General features: G+C 37.4%; 1 protein-coding gene across 1 annotated transcript in view; it reads left to right on the top strand.

Annotated features, from left to right (window-relative positions):
* The window catches only part of prim2 (DNA primase subunit 2), a 159,461-nt gene that overhangs the window by 120,229 nt on the left and 19,452 nt on the right, over nucleotides 1–19,780 (top strand). The window contains exons 14-15 of the mRNA XM_056471464.1: nucleotides 15,312–15,438; nucleotides 18,249–18,331. Of these exons, the coding sequence (XP_056327439.1) occupies nucleotides 15,312–15,438; nucleotides 18,249–18,331 (210 nt within the window). The remainder of the gene's footprint in view (nucleotides 1–15,311; nucleotides 15,439–18,248; nucleotides 18,332–19,780) is intronic.

Here is a 19,780-nt window from a genome sequence, read left to right on the forward strand (position 1 = left end):
TCATTTATTGCTGTTCAGTTGAGAGTAAATCAACAACATTAATCATTTTTAATGCTAATGATGATTATGGTAATTGCAGTACAAGGCAACTGCATGTTCACCTGACATCATTCTGAATGCAGCACCGGAATGGTTTACATGCAAAATATTGTCACGAGTCATTGATTTTTTGGATGAATAAATTACTGTTTACCCTGTGGCTGATCTGTCTGATTGCTCTATGGAGCACGAGACCCTGATGACACCTGCTTCATATCAGTGGCATGGACCTTTTTTGGAGTCTCAATCATGCAGAGGGCCAGGAATGGCTGAGGTCAGACATCTATGGCCTTTCATGCTTCACTCCGGCTAAATGGTTGCTGTTAACACTCATTTTGATTGAGCGAGCACAATGTGAGGCGCACCAGGGTGACGCTCATTAGACTTGCTCACACATACTGCTCTGCTCTCCACTGCCAAAGGACAATTCCAGAGCATGAGAAATTCTACTGTTCAACCATCAAGGAGAGAATGGACACATTTCTGTAGCATCACTGGCTTATATTGAGGGTATATAGATCCAGAACATTTTTTTTTCTTGGTTGAGACATGTTTGGCATAACTTTTTGGTCAGAAATTTGCATCTGAATTGCCTGCTCATAGTATTTAGAAGGCTGACACAGTGTCATAAACACAAATACTAAATATCATGGTAATGCACACAAATACTAAAATAATGTAATGCATAGTAATTAAAATAGGTAATATTATGCTTTTTAGCTGAGGTTAAAAGAATGTCTGTATATATTTAGCTCCAAATACTTAGATCATAGTTAGATCATTTTTATGCCACGCTGTTGCTTGGAATGCTTGGAATCAAAAACACACTGTTTTTGTCTGTTTCCTTAAATGCAGTTGAGTTGCTGCTTCTCTTTCCAGAAAAAAGACAGAACCCTTACAGCTTGTGCCTTTGTTGTTTAGCAACAACAAGCAAAACATCTGCACATATTTTAAAACCTTGTCAGTTTGAACTCCTGATAGATATTTTCCTGAGCACATAGACGCAAAGCATTTGCACAAAAACAGTGTTAAGCTTAAATTTCTTTCATGTCAACTTCAAAAACATAAAGGTTACAAATTATGCCTGGGAATGGAAACAGTTTGTGGAGAAAGCAAATATGGATCAGTTTATTAGATTTGGGAGGTGGTGTCCCTCTGATACGCAGACATATTACCCACTAAAGAAATTTTGTAGAAAACCTTTAATGTTCCTGAAAACTCAGATTCAGGCTCAATTTTAATAACCCCTTTTAGGAAAATTAAAGTTGCAGTAAGGTGCTGTAACACAGGCGAAGTTCCATGTACACGTTAACAAAATATTACCACACAACATATAATACATCATTTTGTAGGTGCATCTCCCTCCCCCTGGACTCATTTAATGACCTAATGGCCACCATTATAAAACTTTCTAGTTATATTTTTCCTGCAAATAGGAACTCTAAAATGACGTCCTGATGGCAACAGCTGAAACACAGAGTACAACGGGTGATCCGGGGTGCATAGGATACCCTGAGCTCTCTTTACAACACAAGTATGGTAAATTACCGTTGGACCAGTTTAGTTAAAACCGATGATCTTGCCTGCCACTTCACCAGGCTACTCAACCTGTTCTTTTTGACACTCAGATTACGGTACCAAGCTACAATGCAGAAAGATAAAACAGATTCAGTAAATTGTTTATAAAACGGTGTCATCATAGAGGTACAAACCTGAAACGATTTAAGTTTCCTCAGAAAAAACTTTGTTGGACTTTTTTTATAGACAGCCTGGGTGTTAAGTTGAAATGTCAGCATATTGTCAATAACGACCCCTAGATATCCTGTAATCTATCACCATGTGTTTTGTTTATTTACTTTCAACTAAAGATGAAAACATTCATGTGCCATAACAAATTACAAAAATTAACCAACTAAAACCTAAAAAAAGCATCAATTCAATCTTCGCTAAGACCCACCCTCCTTGGTTACTGTTGCTACGCCTGTCAAACTTTCGTGCCTGGCACATCTATTACAATATGTATGCGCCAGCGTCAGACATTTCCAGCAATATAATTAGTCATTTTTGGTGAAGAGGTGAGATATCTGAGAAAGCCAGACAAAAAAAGCACTGTAGTATGCATTATTGGGTATATTCACAACATAATATGCAACCGATTAGAAAATAATTTCATCAAAATTGAAGCTAAAGCCTAGCCGCCTCATACGCTGTCCATTCAACAGCTTAGTTCATGCACAGCAGGAGAGGTGAAACCGGGATTTCTCTTTTTTTTTAGCCAACAAGCCTGATAAACTATTGTTGTGCAATGAAATAGAGCGTTACTAACCGACAAGGAAACACGCGTGGACAGTGCTTCTACATAATTTAAAAAATGATCAAATGTAATCTGTCACATAGAGAATTATGGTACTGTCGATTTCTCTTTTTATTATTAAACTATAAACCATAAGATGACTTTTAGCAGATATTTTGCTGTAAAATATCATAAAATAACATGTTATTCAGAGTGTTTTAACATCTTTCTCTCTGGTTTCTAAGTGCTTTAACACAAAGCCAAAGTCTGATCATACAGAAATGAAGGCTGAAGTCGCCATAAAGTTAGATTTGCAGGGGAAACGCTTTTATCTTGTAGCTTTGCTGCATTAAACCTAGTTAAGATAGGGTGTTATTATAAGGGTGTTGTTTTTATTGCTTCCACGTTAAGCATGATTAAAGAGCTTTCCCTCATTATATGGATTTATTTAATTAATTGTTAAGTAACCTAATTGAAATATTCATTCCCTCACTAATTAGTAAGCTAGTAAGTAGGTTTGTATTTTGTGTTTTATACAACAAACTTCCAAAATGAAGGACAAAGGAACTTTTTAAGATTTAAAAAGAGCTTTTGTTGGTCTCCAGAGATCCTCTGTAGTCTGATTATAGACTTTAATCAATATCAAAAAGCTTTTGCGGTGGATAATCCAACTATGTGTTGCTTTAAGGATGCATAGCATTTAAAATAATTGCCTAGGAGGTCATCTCGATACCCTCCAAAGTACATTGTAGCCACTTTTAGCCTTTACACAGTGCTGAATCATTTAACATTCACACGGGGTGAATTATCTTCTTGAAAAGAACATTAGCATGCAAAATATTCCACGAAAAGACAAAGGTAATTACAATACGTTTGAGCATTTTGCCAGTAACCTTTAAGGCACATGAATCACTGTTTGGCTTATTCACCCATGCTGAGGAGCGCTTGAAGGATGGATGCTGCAAGCAGAGCACCTCGCACCTCCTGATTTCTCTTTAATTGAACCATGATGCCTCTTTATTATTCTCCACTGGTGGCTTCGGCACCAAGACATCCAGCTGGAGGATTTGTGGTGCATAGGAGTGCCACAGATTCGTTTGACATCATGTAACGTCTCTCCTGAAAACATTTAATTGTATTGTTTTGGCATTAAACCCATTTATTGTAACCTTGAAACATTAAATAGTGTGCCTAGAAGTACAATTTTGTCTCAGGTTGAGATTTCCATTGAGGTGTTTTAGCACTGAATAATGAGAATCTTTCTTAAATCCATCTCTCTTTATGTTCTTCACATTCTTCTCCTCACCTTCGTCTCTTAATGTTTCCCTCAGGGAGAACGAGGAGCATAATTTATGGTAAGAAAATGTATTCCCCTTCCTAGTGTCAAAAAGGCAAATGCTCTACAAGGAACCATGATGGTGACAAAAGTGGCTGCGTTGTTTACCGGCTTGGCCGTCTAAAACATCCCCCACGCCCCCCATAGCAGCTGCCTGTTTAATTAGAGCGCCGGGCCCCCGAGAGACCTCCAGATCCTCTCGCACACTGTATGGAGAAAACCAGACCCTCTCAATCACTCAGGCCCCTAACTGTTCACGCTGTTTACTCAGCCAAGTCTGCATGCGCCACAATAGCTTAACCACGCTAATTGACACAGAAAAAAGTCATTGAGTAACAGAGGAACATGTAGGACAGGAACTGTGAAGAGACATCATTATGCATTCTGACAGTGGAGGACAATTATTAGTCAAAATGAGCCTCTATTTCTTCCATGCACGAGATCTCGCAGTGATAAATACACTTTATTAATAGGTATACCTTGGTAGTACCAGGTTGGATGCCCTTTTGCCTTCAGAACAGCTTTGATTGCTGGCATAGATTCAACAAGAAGCTAGAAGCATTCCTAAGAGATTTTGGTCTGTGTAGGCATGACAGTATCACACAGTTGTTGCAGATTTGTCAACATCCCATGAGGCAAATCTCTCGTTCCACCACATCCCAAAAGTGCTCTGTTGGATTGAGCACTTGACCAATTGAGTAAAATGAACTCAATGTCATGTTCAAGAAACCAGCTTGAGATGGTTTCAGCTTTGCGACATGGTGTGTTATCCTGCTGAAAGTGGCCATTGTGAGATAAGCACACTTTATAGATTCATGCTTTCATGTTGTTTACACCACATTCTGACTTTACTGTCTGAATGTCACTGCAGATATTGAGACTCATCAGACCAGATATCCCTTTTTTCTAATCTCATTTTATAAATTTAGCATGAGTCTGTGCAAATTGTAGCCTCAGATTGCAATTCTTAGCTGAAAAATATCAGTGTGCTCTTCTTCTGCTGATGTATCTCATCTGCTTCAAGGTTAGACATGTTTTGATTCTCTTCTACAGGCTTCGAGTGTAATGAGTAGTTATTTGAGTCTCTGTTGCCTTTGTATCACATATCATTCTCCTCTTTTGACTTCTAGCCTCCACAAAACCATTTTTTTACCCAAATATCTGCTGTTTACTGGATGTTTTTATTTTTAGACAATTCTCTGTAAACCTCTAGTTTATCTCTAGATTAGTAGTTTCTGAAATACTCAAACCAGGTCATCTGGTACATCAAGAAATCTCAGTCATGTTAACCTGCCTAAATGCATTGAGTTTATTTAATTAGCAAGTGCTTTGATTTATTGGCTTATTACAGATTTTTGCTGTTTTACAGGTGTTAAATATTATAGTGCCTATCAGAGTTGAGTGTAACGCGTTCCACAGTAACACGATACTGTGATCTAATTACATTTTTGAGGAACGCAGTAATGTAATGAATTACGTTTTACATTTGTGTAATTTGATTACAGTTACTAAAGCCAGTGTAATTGCGTTACTTACGTTAAAAATATAATATTTAGAAGAAACAAATGCTTCTTTTAAATCATGTTTTCTGCTCCAGCGTCACTTAATAATCATGCACTTTTAAATTGCTGGATAACGTAAGCTGAAATGGCTGCTGTCGAGAACGGTTGCATCTTCTAGTGGAAATACAGGCATTACTTTCATTTCATTGAGCGTAAAAACTAAAATATTGTTGTGAAAGTCAGTCTCTGTCCATTCGAAAGAACTTTCGACTGCTTTTAACTCGACCAGCAACTTCAAGCTGTTCAAGCACTTGAACAGAAAGCCTTCTAAGACAATACTCGTCACCAAGGAGGACACTGGCACTCAGAAATACAGCGGCCCAAAATTGGAATGTAAAGAGAAGCTTAGCTGCTTATATCCAATCACATTATTGGGTATTGGGAGCGCATATAGAGCGCATTTTGCACACGATCGTATTTCCCAGATGCACAAACTGACCAATCAGTTTTGTAAGGAATATACACATTTCGGTTGACTTATTGCCTCAGACAAACACAGAACACTGCAGTGCTTTTTCATACTATGGATGTCCGTGGTTACAGGTATCCAGGTTTCTTCATGTCCGTAATTTGTGTTAAAAAAAAGCTTTTTAGCTCTTTTAAATATGTCAAGCTGCTGTGATCAACCCATTGTAATGTTTTTCAGTGAATATTAAATTACTGAAAGAGCTGCAGTATATTTTGTATTTTCATATGGATATTTTATATGTTTTAAAAGTAATTTCAAAGTAAAGTAATTAGTAATCTGATTACTTTTTATACTAAGTAATTAGTCATGTTATCGGATTACAATTTTCGAGTAGTAATCAGTAATTTGTAATTGATTACTTTTAAAAGAAACTTACCCGACAATGGTGCCCATAGTTAAACATTTATACATTTTCTTAATTTATACAATTAAAAAGGTCATTTTTATTGATTTGTGTATGTTTAAAACAGTGTACACAAAAGAAACTAAGCGACATTTGAAAATCTGTACTTTCACATACTGTAGGTTATTTTAACAGCTTGAAAAACAATGTTTTCAAACTGGGACTAAATTATACACTGGAATGGAGAAAATAGCATTTCCCATCACTGAAGCAGTTCATCACTTCAGTCTAGCGCAAGATATGCACTGCTGTGATAATTACTGAAACTGTGTGCACTGTAAATTAAATAAATAATTTAAATGATTGTTTATGATGAGAGTAGTCACTAAAATGCAGGATAAGCCCAACATAAATATGTGAGATTGGTTTCTGCTAAATGCTGCTGAAAACATGAAAATTGATGCAGCGAGAGCAGATGAGAATGTAATGCAAATTTCTAATCAAGACGTGTCATTCCTTTTCACATTGCACTTTAATTGCGACATTCATAATATATTTGCACCTATTATATCATATACATTAATAAACATAATGCAGTCAGACAACAAAAAATTATGGGACAGTAAAAAATTGCAATAGTGCTCCTTTTAAGTACTAAGTACAACAACAATATATCTATGGCACTTTAGCTATGGTTGTCATTGAGATTCAGAGCTTACCCCACAGGCACGCAAAGAGCTGTGCCCAGCCACTCTTTTCATCTGGGTTTGCGCTTAATGCCTCTTCTGAGACATCCATCTTTTGAACTCACATTTTGTCTTCCTGTTCCTTTTTACAGAGCAATCTTAAGAAATTGTAGTGGTTTTCACTCTCTTCCACACTCCATTTCTTAAGAATATAAAGCATTCCCGTTTGTCAGAGATATGAAATGTTGATTGTACCACCCTGAGCAGTGATTTTGGACTTCAATAGGTTTATGTACATTTTTCACTGTTGCCCTCTCTGACACGCTTTACATTTTCACAGATTATTTTGTATTAGCAAGTCCGTGTCTTTTATCATTCTTGCCACTCTTTGGCATCAATTGCGTCGATTTAACATGGACGTTTATCACAGTCCCAAAGAGCCACTTTGCCGATGGTCATACTAAGATCTCGTGTGTGTTTGGGGCATGTACATCTATCTGTGTGCTGGTGACAAAAAAGAGAGAGAATTCCTGTGATGCTATCTGTAGTCCCACAGGGCACAGTGTGAATTCAGCGAGCGGTGTTTTAGCAGCTTTGCCAGACAGTCTTTTTAAAAATATACACTGTATGTAATCACCTACTCAACACACTCCAGAGCTATTCAATACAGTGAGTGGACTGTCACTGCTTAAATAGAGTTTTACTAGCCTTGTGCTTTAAATTGTGCTTAAAATCTTTTGTTTGGTCAGTTCATTTTAGATGCCAGTCGACTGTAAAAAATTGGCTGCAATAACTCAATGTCTTTACGACCATTTCATGAAACTGTCGTGTGGAGATCTAGAAAATCCAGAACACAAAAATGGTATATGCTCACCGGCCACTTTATTAGGTACATTGGACCCTCTTTTGCTTTCAAAACTGCCTTAATCCTTTGTGGGATAGATTCAACGAGGTACTAGAAATATTCCTCAGATTTTGGTCCAAATTTACATGAAAGCATCACGCAGTTGCTGCAGATTTGTGGGCTGCACATCCATGATGCAAATCTCCCGTTCCACCACATCCCAAAGGTGCTCTATTGGATTGAGTTCTGGTGAGTGTGGAGGCCATTTGAGTACAGTGAACTCATTGTCATGTTCAAGAAACCAATCTGAGACGATTCACGCTTTTACATGGTGCGTTACCCTGCTGGAAGTAATCTTCAGAAGATTGGTACTCTGTGATCATAAAGGAATAGATGTGGTCAGCAACAATACTCTGGTAGGCTGTGGCCTTGACATGATTCTCAATTGGTACTAATGGGCCCAAAGTGTGCCAAGAAAATATCCCCCACACCATTACACCACTACCAGCAGCCTGAACCGTTAATACAAGATAGGATGGATCCATGCTTTCATGTTGTTGACACCAAATTCTGACCCTACCATCTGAATGTCGCAAGAGAAATCAAGACTCATCAGACCGGGAAGTGTTTTTCCAATGTTCTATTGTCCAATTTTGGTGAGCCTGTACGAATTGTAATTGTTTCCTGTTCTTAGCTTACAGGAGTGGCACCCGGTGTGGGCTTCTGCTGCTGTAGCCCATCCGTCTCTAGGTTCGAAGTGTTGTGCATTCAGAGATGCTCTTCTACATACCTCGGTGTTAACGAGTGGTTATTTGAGTTACTGTTGCCTTTCTATCAGCTCGAACCAGTACTGCCATTCTCCTCTGACCTCTGGCATCAACAAGGCATTTGTGCCCACAGAACTGCTACTCACTGGATAATTTCTCTTTTTCAGACCATTTTCTGTAAACCCTAGAGATGGTTGTACGTGAAAATCCCAGTAGATCAATAGTTTCTGAAATATTCAGACCAGCCCGTCTGGCAACAACAACCATGTCATGTTCAACGTCACTTAAATCACCTTTCTTCCCCATTCTGAAGCTTGGTTTCAACTGCAGCAGATTTTCTTGACCTTGTCTACATGTCTAAATGCAATGAGTTGCTGCCATCTGATTGGCTGATTAGAAATTTGCATTTCTAGCAGTCGGACAGGTGTACCTAATAAAGTGGCCGCTGTTTGTATATGTGTGTAAATATTTATCTTAACAATGAAACTAAATTCACATACAACACTCACAGTGTCTACAGTGAAACATTTAGCTCAAGTTTCTTTTTTTTATGGTAATATTTTCTTGTTTTCACAGAAATAGCCAACTAAAATTAGCAAGAAAATGCAGAAACCGAGCGTTTCAAAATCCTCCTGTTGTGTGCAGTGAACAGCATTATGAAGCACTGGTGCTTTCAAGTGTAATAATGTAGCAGTCAATTTCCAGAAAACATCTGGAAGGAGACGAGCCAAAAACCAGCGAGGAACAGGTCACATCAGGAGCCTGTTTTATAATCTGCAGCAAATGACGACTGATTAACTGGCTGTTTATTTTGGTAGCAATTTTTCTCCAGGTTTGCTTTGGAATGAATATGAAATGGCTCAGATGTGCATTTGCATACATTAAGGGAGAGGCTGTTGACATTAATACAGTAATTAGTTGCATTCTAATGAGCTGATGGTGCAGCCAACAACAGCGACTGTCTGCAGGTTACTGCTTGACAGCCTTTACTGTAAGTGGAGTGCTGTGAGGCAGAGAAAACCTGCGTGATGATTGTTTTACCGGTTTCCAGTGTGCGGATATTTAAAGTCAGAGTAAAAACAAATCTGACCCCATTTACTTCGTCGTGTTCTTGATGACACCTTTTGCACTGACATTGCTCAGGTAGTGTAGGCAGTTGGAATACATTAACTTGAAGCAAAAGAGCTATTTGGCTGCGTTTGTGGTTTGTTTGTGTGTGTGTGTGTGCGTGTGTGTGTGTGCGTGTGTGTGTGTGTGTATAAAGTCCCATTTAGCTCCATCCCTATGCGTATACTCTTATTAAAATATATATTCAAAAAAGCTTTTACAGGTACAACTGTTTGCCACTTGGGCTGCTTTAATTATGCCCATATTCCCTTTTTGGACCACAAAATGATGTTTACCATGCCATTCTCATCCATATTATGGCAAGGAGCTATGAAGTTAGCTTTAAAGGGTCATGAAACCCCCCTCTTTTGGTTAAAGTCTACCTCAGAATATTAAAAAAAAAAAGGCTCCAACATGGGCATGGATCACTGCAAGCAGGGGGAGGAGTAGCCATAGTGGGCATAGTGAGTAGCCAGAGTGGGCATGGCCGACAGAGCAGGGGAGAAAGAGAGGAGCGAACAATTGTTATTAGTTGGCTCACAAAATAAGACACAAACCATGAGAACCATAATTTTATGGTTTACAAAATTAAAATGCAGAGAAATAAACAGTAAGTAATTTAATGTCATGCTACATATGTTATTTGTAATTTCATATACACCTAACCACTCAATCCCCAGGTGTGAATGCAGACACAGTGGATAGCAGTGCAGCAGGTCTCTTTCCCTGTCTATTCCCACCATTAGCCCCTGCCGATAATCTGGAGGATTTTAAACATAGGCGAACACAGCAGCACAGAAAGGCGATGTTTCTGAATGGTAACAAACTCGACTGATAAAAGACAAAGTCCGCCGTTTTCCAATTCTCGTACAGCTCTCCCGACAAAATTAGCTGACAAAAGCTCAGCACTATCCAGTTTTTCCCCACAATTAAAACTGACATGTGCTAATGTTGTCTTAACCTATGCTCAACACACACAAATTTGTTAATTTTTTTAAAGTACTCCAAGGTGTCTCCTTAACCTTTAAAGGGCACCTATGATGAAAATCAACCTTTGTATGCTGTTTGGACAGAACTGTGTGTATGGGTGTCCACTGTCATATTCGTAGTGATAAACCCAGCAAAATAGGCCCAAATTAAATTAAAATGACCCAAATCCCAGTGATTTTGAGGCCCACTGCAACCTCACGTAGGAGTGTGGTTTTCCCTGCCCACTGAATTGATTGACAGGCACCCTGTTTCTATAAAAACATGTATACACATGTCCACAGAACTTTTTTTGCAAATACACTGGGATTCAAATATCTGTTCCAACTCTCTGATTTTTAAGTTTAAAACATTTTTAAAACAGAGAATGTTTGTAAAAAAAAAAAGATGTAAAATTGCTATGTAATTCTTAACCGCTATAATCACCACAGCCGCATGGTGTCAGTAAACGCTGATATGCATTTGTGTGTGTACTGCAAACAGCATTTGTGTGAGACTCATCATTTCAGAAAGGCTTGAATAAACTCCACCACAAATACATGGAATAAACTTACTTGGTATTTATGACTAATGAGCTGTATTTCAGCTTCATCCGTGTCTGTCTCTGTCACTGTGCAGTTTATCTGATGTAACGCATAATGAGAATCAGACACGCACGTGGGAACGGTGGGCGGGGAAAAGCAGCTCATTTGCATTAAAGCAACAAGCTACAAAAACAATTACAATGTGTTCAGACACAAAAATGGGCAAATTACGGAGGATATAATCGTTAATCTGATGGGTATTTTGAGTTAAAACTTTACAGACACATTCTGGCGACACCAAAGGCTTATCTTACATCTTGTAAAAGGGGTAAAATAGGTGGCCTTAAAAAAAAAAAAGCAAAACAAGGGATTACCCTATGCCACATATACTGTATACTCCAAGTGTTTTGGGGAAATATGGCAGGGTCTGGTGAAAAACCAACTGAAGTTGAATGTATTCAGCAAAAATTCAGATCTTGACTTTTGAATGACTCCATGTTCATGAGATATTGCTGGCTCCACAGTTCACTCCAACTTCACAAACTGAGAAGTCAAGATTATGTTACACAAAATACAATCCATGCACTTCATTTTATGGGGTAAATATCTGTTGTATATATTTGAATAATTAGTGCTGGACTCTCTGTCTTCCGCTCTAGACGTGCAGCTCAATATCATTTTAACGGGTACATCATTTTTCTACTAAAGGTACTAATTTTCATCTATATAGGGTTATTAATACCATTACAGTATGTCATTTAAGATCACCCTGCAAATGACAGATCATTTTTTGTGCGTATTTCTGATAGTGTAACAGACTCTTTTCCAACCATCCAAAACTCTTCCCGACAGATAAAATCAAGTCTCTTTTTGCATTTTTTTTCACGTTGAATATCCTATTTAACTCAGAAATGTCACATTATGCAAGCAAAGCGGATTTCCAACTGCGATTCACGTGTATTTTTTTAAAAGTGCAAAAGATATGAATAGGTCATTTGCTATTACTATTTCCGCTCCATAAAAGCAGATTAGATTTGGGGCTCGCATTCAGAGCAGATCAAGCATGGCTCAGGCTGTAGAGAGATTGAAATGTAAACCTGGATGGAAATCTCAGTCAGCCAGGACAAAATTCACAGGCTAAAAAGGAACGTAGATCACAAGAAGAGTTGTGGCATAGAGATATATGATATTAAAACTGGAGAGGCTGTCTGAATCTATAGACCCTTCAGTCATTACTTTGTGATTGAGTAAGTTGATTTTATGACCTGTTTAATTGGAGTCTTGTGGATAGTCACCTTGTCAAGTTCACAGGTTTTATTACGGTATTAATGGCATCTGAGTGCTGAGGATAATTATTACTTCTTCTCTTTGTTCTCCCCCCTCATCTTCCTATTTTTCCTCTCTAATCTGAGGAATAACCAGCTCAGGAGGCTAGGTTACCCTTTCGGATAGTTATCAGAGTGTACATGATTGGTGTATTGAGTTCAAGCCTGAGATTGAATGCACTGACCCTCATCAAATGCAAACGGTGTAATGGTTTCCTAAGCATACGCCATATTTCTCATGGTGGATGGTGATGTACGCATGCAGCGGCTCTCGCACAGAAAAACAGCTGCGCAAAGCATAAATAAGAGCCGGTAATGCTCGAAGGAGAATTCACGTCACTTTTAATTTGTATGATAATAGCCAACGTGAGATGACCCTCGTGTACTTTTATTTATTTAGCTTTTCATGTAATACTGAGGCCATGTGCAAACAAAAAAAATCACATTCAATATTTGGGTTTCAAAATTACATTTAAATTCGAAAATGAAGTTTGCTTTATTGGTCATCGATCAAATTAGGGACATTTTGGACGTTGATCGTGTGATTCTGCACTGATGGACAGATGGTTTTCATCGACACTCAAGATGATCATGGAGAACATGTTTGACATCTGGTTTTACACTATTGGAGTACATGCACCTTATGTTCTACAGTTTTGTTTGATAATGTCAAGTGAATTATTGTTTATTAACTGAAACAGCATTGTATAATGTCTGATCTTACATCCTTAGTCTACTTTATCAGGAAATTCAAACAAATTTTCAAACATTGTATTATTTGCTCTCTGTTGTAGCAAGACATTCAGACCCCCTAGTTTTTCATGAAATTATTTTGTGATTTTTATTTTTTATTTGTTTTTTTGCGACTTATATGATATCTTATTTACCATATTACAGTTGAAGTCAGAATTATTTGCCCCCCTTTGAATTTTTTCTTCTTTTTTAAATATTTCCCAAATGATGTTTAACAAAGCAGAGCAATTTTCACAGTATGTCTAATAATATTTTTTCTTCTGGGACAAAATGATTAGCCCCTTTAAGCTATATATTTTTTCAATAGTCTACAGAACAAACCATCGTTAGACAATAACTTGCCTAATTACCATAACCTGCCTTTTAAAAGAATTATTAGCTCCCCTGTTTATTTTTTTTCCCCAATCTTTGTTTATCGGAGAGGGGTTTTTTTTCAACACATTTCTAAACATAATAGTTTTAATAACTCATTTCTAACAACAATTTCTAAAAAAATTTCAAGACACTTCTATACAGCTTAAAGTGACATTTAAAGGCGTAACTAGGTTAACTAGACAGGTTAGGGTAATTAGGTAAGTTATTGTTTAACGATGGTTTGTTCTGTAGACTATCGAAAAAATATATATATGTAGCTTAAAGAGGCTAATCATTTTGACCTTAAAATGTTTTAAAAAAATTAAAAACTGCTTTTATTCTAGCCGAAATAAAACAAATAAGACTTTTTTCCAGAAGAAAAAATATTATCAGACATACTGTGAAAATTTCCTTGCTCTGTTAAACATCATTTGTGAAATATTTAAGAATGAAAAAACATTCAAAGGAGGGCTAATAATTCTGAATTCAACGTTATGTCCATGGCTGATATCAGATGGCCAGAAAGTGATTATTTTTTATAAACTGTTAACGTTTTGGTATTTGTGATACCACTTTGTTTTTACAGCATGTCCAGAGACTGTTGTGTATTCACTTTAATGTGTGATCTGACTAAAAAGTGGTCATAAACGAATATTTTCTCAATTCAAATGACTAGTGGCTTGGACCCGGAAACAGTATTCCTTACGTCAATGATATGTCACGCCTTAAGCAGATGGCTGTGCCTGCTTTTACGTGAAGAATAAGGTCAATGGCAGTAAATAAACATGAATAAGTCATGTAATGAAATTTATTCATCAGTGTTTCAACTGCACAAATGCTTCAAATCAGCTTGTAAACATGTCACAGCATTGCATTTACCAAGTCATTCAGCGTCTACAACCTGTTAGTTAGAGAAGGTCATTTCTCTAAATGCTTGTACTTCATTTACCTATAGTTCCATTTTATTTGACTTGATCTGTAAGTGATGTCTTATTTACAGATGCTCCGATCAATCAGTTGAAAATAAATATGGACCCATAACCACATTTCAGTTGGTACTCTCTAAACCTTTTGGGTGTGGGCGATTGCTGCACTTTCAACATCTAAAAGACGCACTAAAAGGTGTGCGACTCGTGCAAGCGGTGGTCTTTGTTGCATCCATTGTTTTTAACGGTTATAACACGAGTGAAATATTCGCCTCATCTTGTGTCTCGTATGCAATAGCACAGTTATATAAGCTTGAAGCATCAGAATCTGTACGCTATTGGCTGATCACCTTGATAAGAAATCAGTACTTGGTATAGGCTGATCGCTTTGACAAGGAATTGGTTCTCTTTGTCAGCTGCAAAAATCCTGATTGCATCATATCTAGTAGTTTTTAGAGTATGTTAAAATGAATCCCATAAAACAAGTAATGAAACCGCTTTGTAAATTCTTATTTTTAAAAATAACGAGTAAAAAATCTAATTTTATATATAGATTTAGACCTTAATGCAAAAATGTGCAATTCACTTATTTGCATAGAGTTTGAGTGTTCAGACTGTTTTTATTTTCCTTGGGGTTGCAGCTCGCATGTGTTAATTTTTTTAATTCGGTTTGATGCCGATGCCTCAGAGACATGAGATTTGTGTGTGGAGAGTGAAACTGAGACGGGGGAGGGGAGAGAGACAGAGAGCAGCCACATTATCCATAATCCAGTCACAGCTGTCTGCGGTTTGGCGACACCGCTACAGCAGGTCCCTGCTAATAGCTCTATATTTCATAGCGGAAAACGCCCTGCCACAACCCACTTGATGTACGACAATGCCTTCGTTTTACCCACAACCTCCCCACCATTCCTACCCCTGTTCTTGCACGCTTTACTGTCCTCTCTCTCAAACTCACCATCTCTTTCTCTCTCTTATCTTTGTCTTGCTCTGCAGTTTGATAAAGCATATGCCTACAGCATCCGCCACATGTTTGGGAAGGAAGGCAAGCGCACTGACTACACCCCCTACAGTTGCATGAAGGTGATTTTGTCAAACCCACCCAGCCAAGGCGACTACCATGGTGAGTCATACTGAGTCAGACTGTAGGTTTTCAATGCAATCCATTCCCCCGAGGCCCATGTTTAGTTCTGTAGCGAAGAGAATTAAAAGACTGCTTAGCACGCAGGTGGTCTTAAATTAGTTAGAAAAAAAAATTCCCAAGTCCAGGCTGGCTAATTGATAACACCTGCTTTTCGCCATGCATGTAATGGGCAAAATCCATTCGAAAAGAGAGCATCATTAAAGGTAAGAGAGAGTGAGTATGTCAAAGGTTGAAGAACATTACTGCCTTATGTGTAGATTTAGTATACTGACAAGGCTTTACATCACTTCCACTTTGTTTTAAACTAAAATGTTCTCCCGATAATGTAGAGCCAACATTTGTTTGTAGAACTGGAGACTTCAATGTCTGTTTTAAGAATAAACAAAAATGTCATGCTTAAGGAACATTTCCTGATGAAACATGACAAAAATTTAAATACAGACATTCAGATGCACAGAAATAGTGCACTCACTGCACTCTAACAAAATGGTAAGGTTTATAATTTTCATTCATTAATTTTCTTTTCGGCTTAGTCACTTTATTAATTCGGGGTCGCCACAGCAGAATGAACCGCCAACTTATCCAGCACATTTTTACACAGCGGATGCCCTTCCAGCTGCAACCCATTTCTGGGAAACAACCATACACACTCATTCACACTCATACACTACGGACAATTTAGCCTACCCAATTCACCTGTACCACATGTCTTTGGACTGTGGAGGAAACCGGAGCACCCGGAGGAAACCCACGCAAACGCAGGGAGAACATGCAAACTCCACACAGAAACGCCAACTGACCCAGCCGAGGTTCGAACCAGCGACCTTATTGCTGTAAGGCGACAGCACTACCTACTGCGCCACTGCGTTGCTGGTTTATAACTTTATTAATACATATCAAACATGACTTTAACATGATTAAATGTCCATGCTGAACCACTGATATTTGTTGGCTTGTTTGAAGTCACAGTTCTAAAGTTCAATATCAAATGGTTCAAATCAATTTATTTTATTTTCTATATCTGAGGTAACGTTAAATTATCTGCTCCTACTTTCAGTAGTATGGCAATAAATGTCATGTAAAATGGCATTCAGACTCACATTATTAGTATTTAACACTAAATAAAGCACATGAGGTGTATCTGAGGTGATTATTGTCATTGTTTTCTGTTGTTTAGCTGCAAGAAATAGAAGCTGTTTCTAATATGTCAATTCAAGGTGTTGGTTTGAACAAAAACTCCTTTTAATATGGAAAGTAATCCTTCTATCACATACAGCTTTTATTTAGAACACGACTTAAATCAGCCTTATAGTCAGGCACAGTCCTGTTGATATCGTCAATCAGGCAACCTGCACTTGAGTGTGTTTTGAGCCTGAGTGCAATACCTTGTTCAACCACTGGGTGTCAAACTTACACACTACACCTTTAAATCAATTTGTATTTTAACTTGTTCTATGAATAAATGCTAACAAGAATGCCTTGAGTGGATCAGATGTCAAATTCAATTCAAGTTATAATGTTTATAACATTTATAATGTTCAAATAGTTTTTTAATGTACTATTCTAATACTCTATTCAAATTAAAGTACCTTAACTATTGAAAACATTGATAAAAGTAATTTTTTCTTGAGCACCAAATCAGCTAGTTACTGTAGAATGCTTGCTAAAGGATCATGTGACTGTAAAGACTGGAAAATTGATTTATAAATTCAATAATAAATTACATTTGAAGATTTATTAAAATATAAAGCAGTGCAATTTTTATTGTAATCCTATCCTGTAATGCGTTTTGATCAAGTAAAAAAGTCTTATTTAACCTTCTTTCTAAAAATTCTTAAATTAAAACATTACAAGTTTAAGATCCCAAATATTTAAGCAGTTGTGTGTATTTTTACAGTTATTCAAAAATGTCCAGCTTCCACAAGTAAACGGACACTTATGTGTAGTCGCTCACTTTTGTTTTGAAACGACTCCACAAGTAGCACCCCTTCCTGTAGTGACCTGCAAAGGCACAAAAAGACATGTGGGTCTGTACTCTAGTTTGTATGTGGGTTTACTGTACTCTAGTTTGGTACATTTGTGATTAGATATGCACTGAATTTTCAGCTGCTGAAAATTAAAGGCCTGAAAATGGCTAAAAGAGAAAAAATGAGCAGGAAAAAAAAAGGTTATGCTGTGCTGCACTGCCCAACAGTGTTCAATGCGCTAGTTTCACTCTCCCTCTAGCTGTAGTCACTGTCCAAAGTGAAACTTCTTTCACACCAGACGTGGAGAGGTTTGTTGCCACATCGATCAAATAACAAGAGAAGCGTATCACGCACGTTGTGGTCACAAATAGCGCGATATTTCTCTTTGTGGATATTTCTTTCATTAACGTGGATACTTATCAATGCATAAAGTACACAAGGTCACCAGAAAAGCTCATGTCATATAAATAACAAGCTGAAAGGACATTACTAGGTAGTATACTGAACTTGTCTCTGCTGTTTGCAATAGCTCTTGTAAAATAACTCCTCTCCCCTATTTGACACTGTGTTTAAAATGTGTTTGTTTTATTGGCTTAGATGATATTGATTTCAAAACATACAAGTGGTTGACTCAAATTAAAAAGTCTTACAAAACTACATTATTTAAAATGATAATGAATAATTAGTGCAAAACATTTTTTTCGGTTTCGGTCAAGTACTTTGAGAATTTCCAGTTGTGTCCTAGAATCTTTATTTCAGTGCATCCATATTTTTGGTGATTTTGACTCCATTTTCTCCTCCTCTCTGCTTTCTTTCTCACAGGGTGTCCATTCCGCCACAGCGACCCTGAACTGTTGAAACAGAAGTTGCAGTCCTATAAAATCGCCCCTAGTGGGATCAATCAGGTTTGTCCAACAACTAAAACACACACTTGAGCAAACTCAGCACAATGTGAAAAGACTGAGAGGTGGCCACTGGGTAAAGATGGGTCTGTTTTAAGCGAAGTGTCAGTTAGAGTGTAAAGGGCTTTTGTGTGTGTGTGCGTGTGTGTTTAGCTTGACATCCATTAAAATGATTTGCATCAATTCACCTCTACGTAGCCACAGACCAAACAATGTCTACCAAATAATGAGCTGAAAGGACATTAGCTTGACAATTAAAATGATACGATTGTATAATAATAATGATAGAAAAATGGTGTGATTCATTTTTAACAAGGCATCCCTGAAAGCACCATCCTGCAGTACTTTTGGAATATTAATGAATCTGCTGTACTTCTGGAATATTAATGACTAAAAGAAATAACGTTCTGGATTCTCCAGTGTAATGACAGCTTCAGCTCTCTGTGTTGATTACCTTGACCTTTGCTGTATCCAGTGATTTGATGCGTTCTTTAAAGTACACTTAAAAGTCATTTCAGCTTACTTTCTCCCCCATACACATTAAAGTAGCTGTAATGGGCCAGGCAGTGAAATGAGATGGACCAGCCTCGCTGTAATGTTCTCATGAAGTTATAATCCTTCCGTGCTAATGTAATTAACAGGCTGGTTTTAATAAGGCTGTTATGTTCAACGTTAAAAGGCTCTTAAAAGGGAATATATATATATATATATATATTGCTTCTAGTTTTACTTTTACGGTTTAGCTGATATGACTGAAGGCAGCTATAAATAGTTCAAAACAAATATAATAGAAATGTTTAAAGGCCATCTATTTGATCTCTTTTTCGAGATTTAAGATATATTTTTTGTGTCTCCATGATATGTCTGTAAAGTTTCGGCTCAAAACAGCCATCAAATTATTTATTGTACCTTTCAGAATACTGTATTTTTCTGCTTTGAACACTATGTAGCTGTTTTTGTTGCCTAAGTCTGCATTTTCTCCCCACCCACCGTTCCCACTAAACAGCACAGTGACAGACATAAAGGAAGCAGATCTTATGTAACGTTTGTGAGAAATACTACAGTAACAACTTTCCTAATAATTATTTGATGTATGTGTTGTGGAGTTAATTGAAGCATTTGTGCAATGAGTCGCACACAATGTCATTACAAAGTTGACACACACACACACACTCACACACACACTTACAGTACGCGTGTTTATCTTTGCTCTGTTTTTTTTTTCTTTGCTCGGCAAATACGAAGGGATATACATTAATACACTGCTGTTTGGATATCCATTATGTTAATGTACAAAATAAACCTGATTTAACGTCCACAAACTGGGATTGAATCATCTTCTTTTATAATTGTACTGACATGCGGCTGTGGTGAAAAAGACTGTAAAATCGCTGTAATTCATTACAAACATGCACTGTTTTAAAAACGTTTAAAATGTGTAAAACTCATTCT

The sequence above is a fragment of the Danio aesculapii genome, chromosome 13 (assembly GCF_903798145.1).
Source record: "Danio aesculapii chromosome 13, fDanAes4.1, whole genome shotgun sequence".
NCBI lineage: Eukaryota > Metazoa > Chordata > Actinopteri > Cypriniformes > Danionidae > Danio > Danio aesculapii.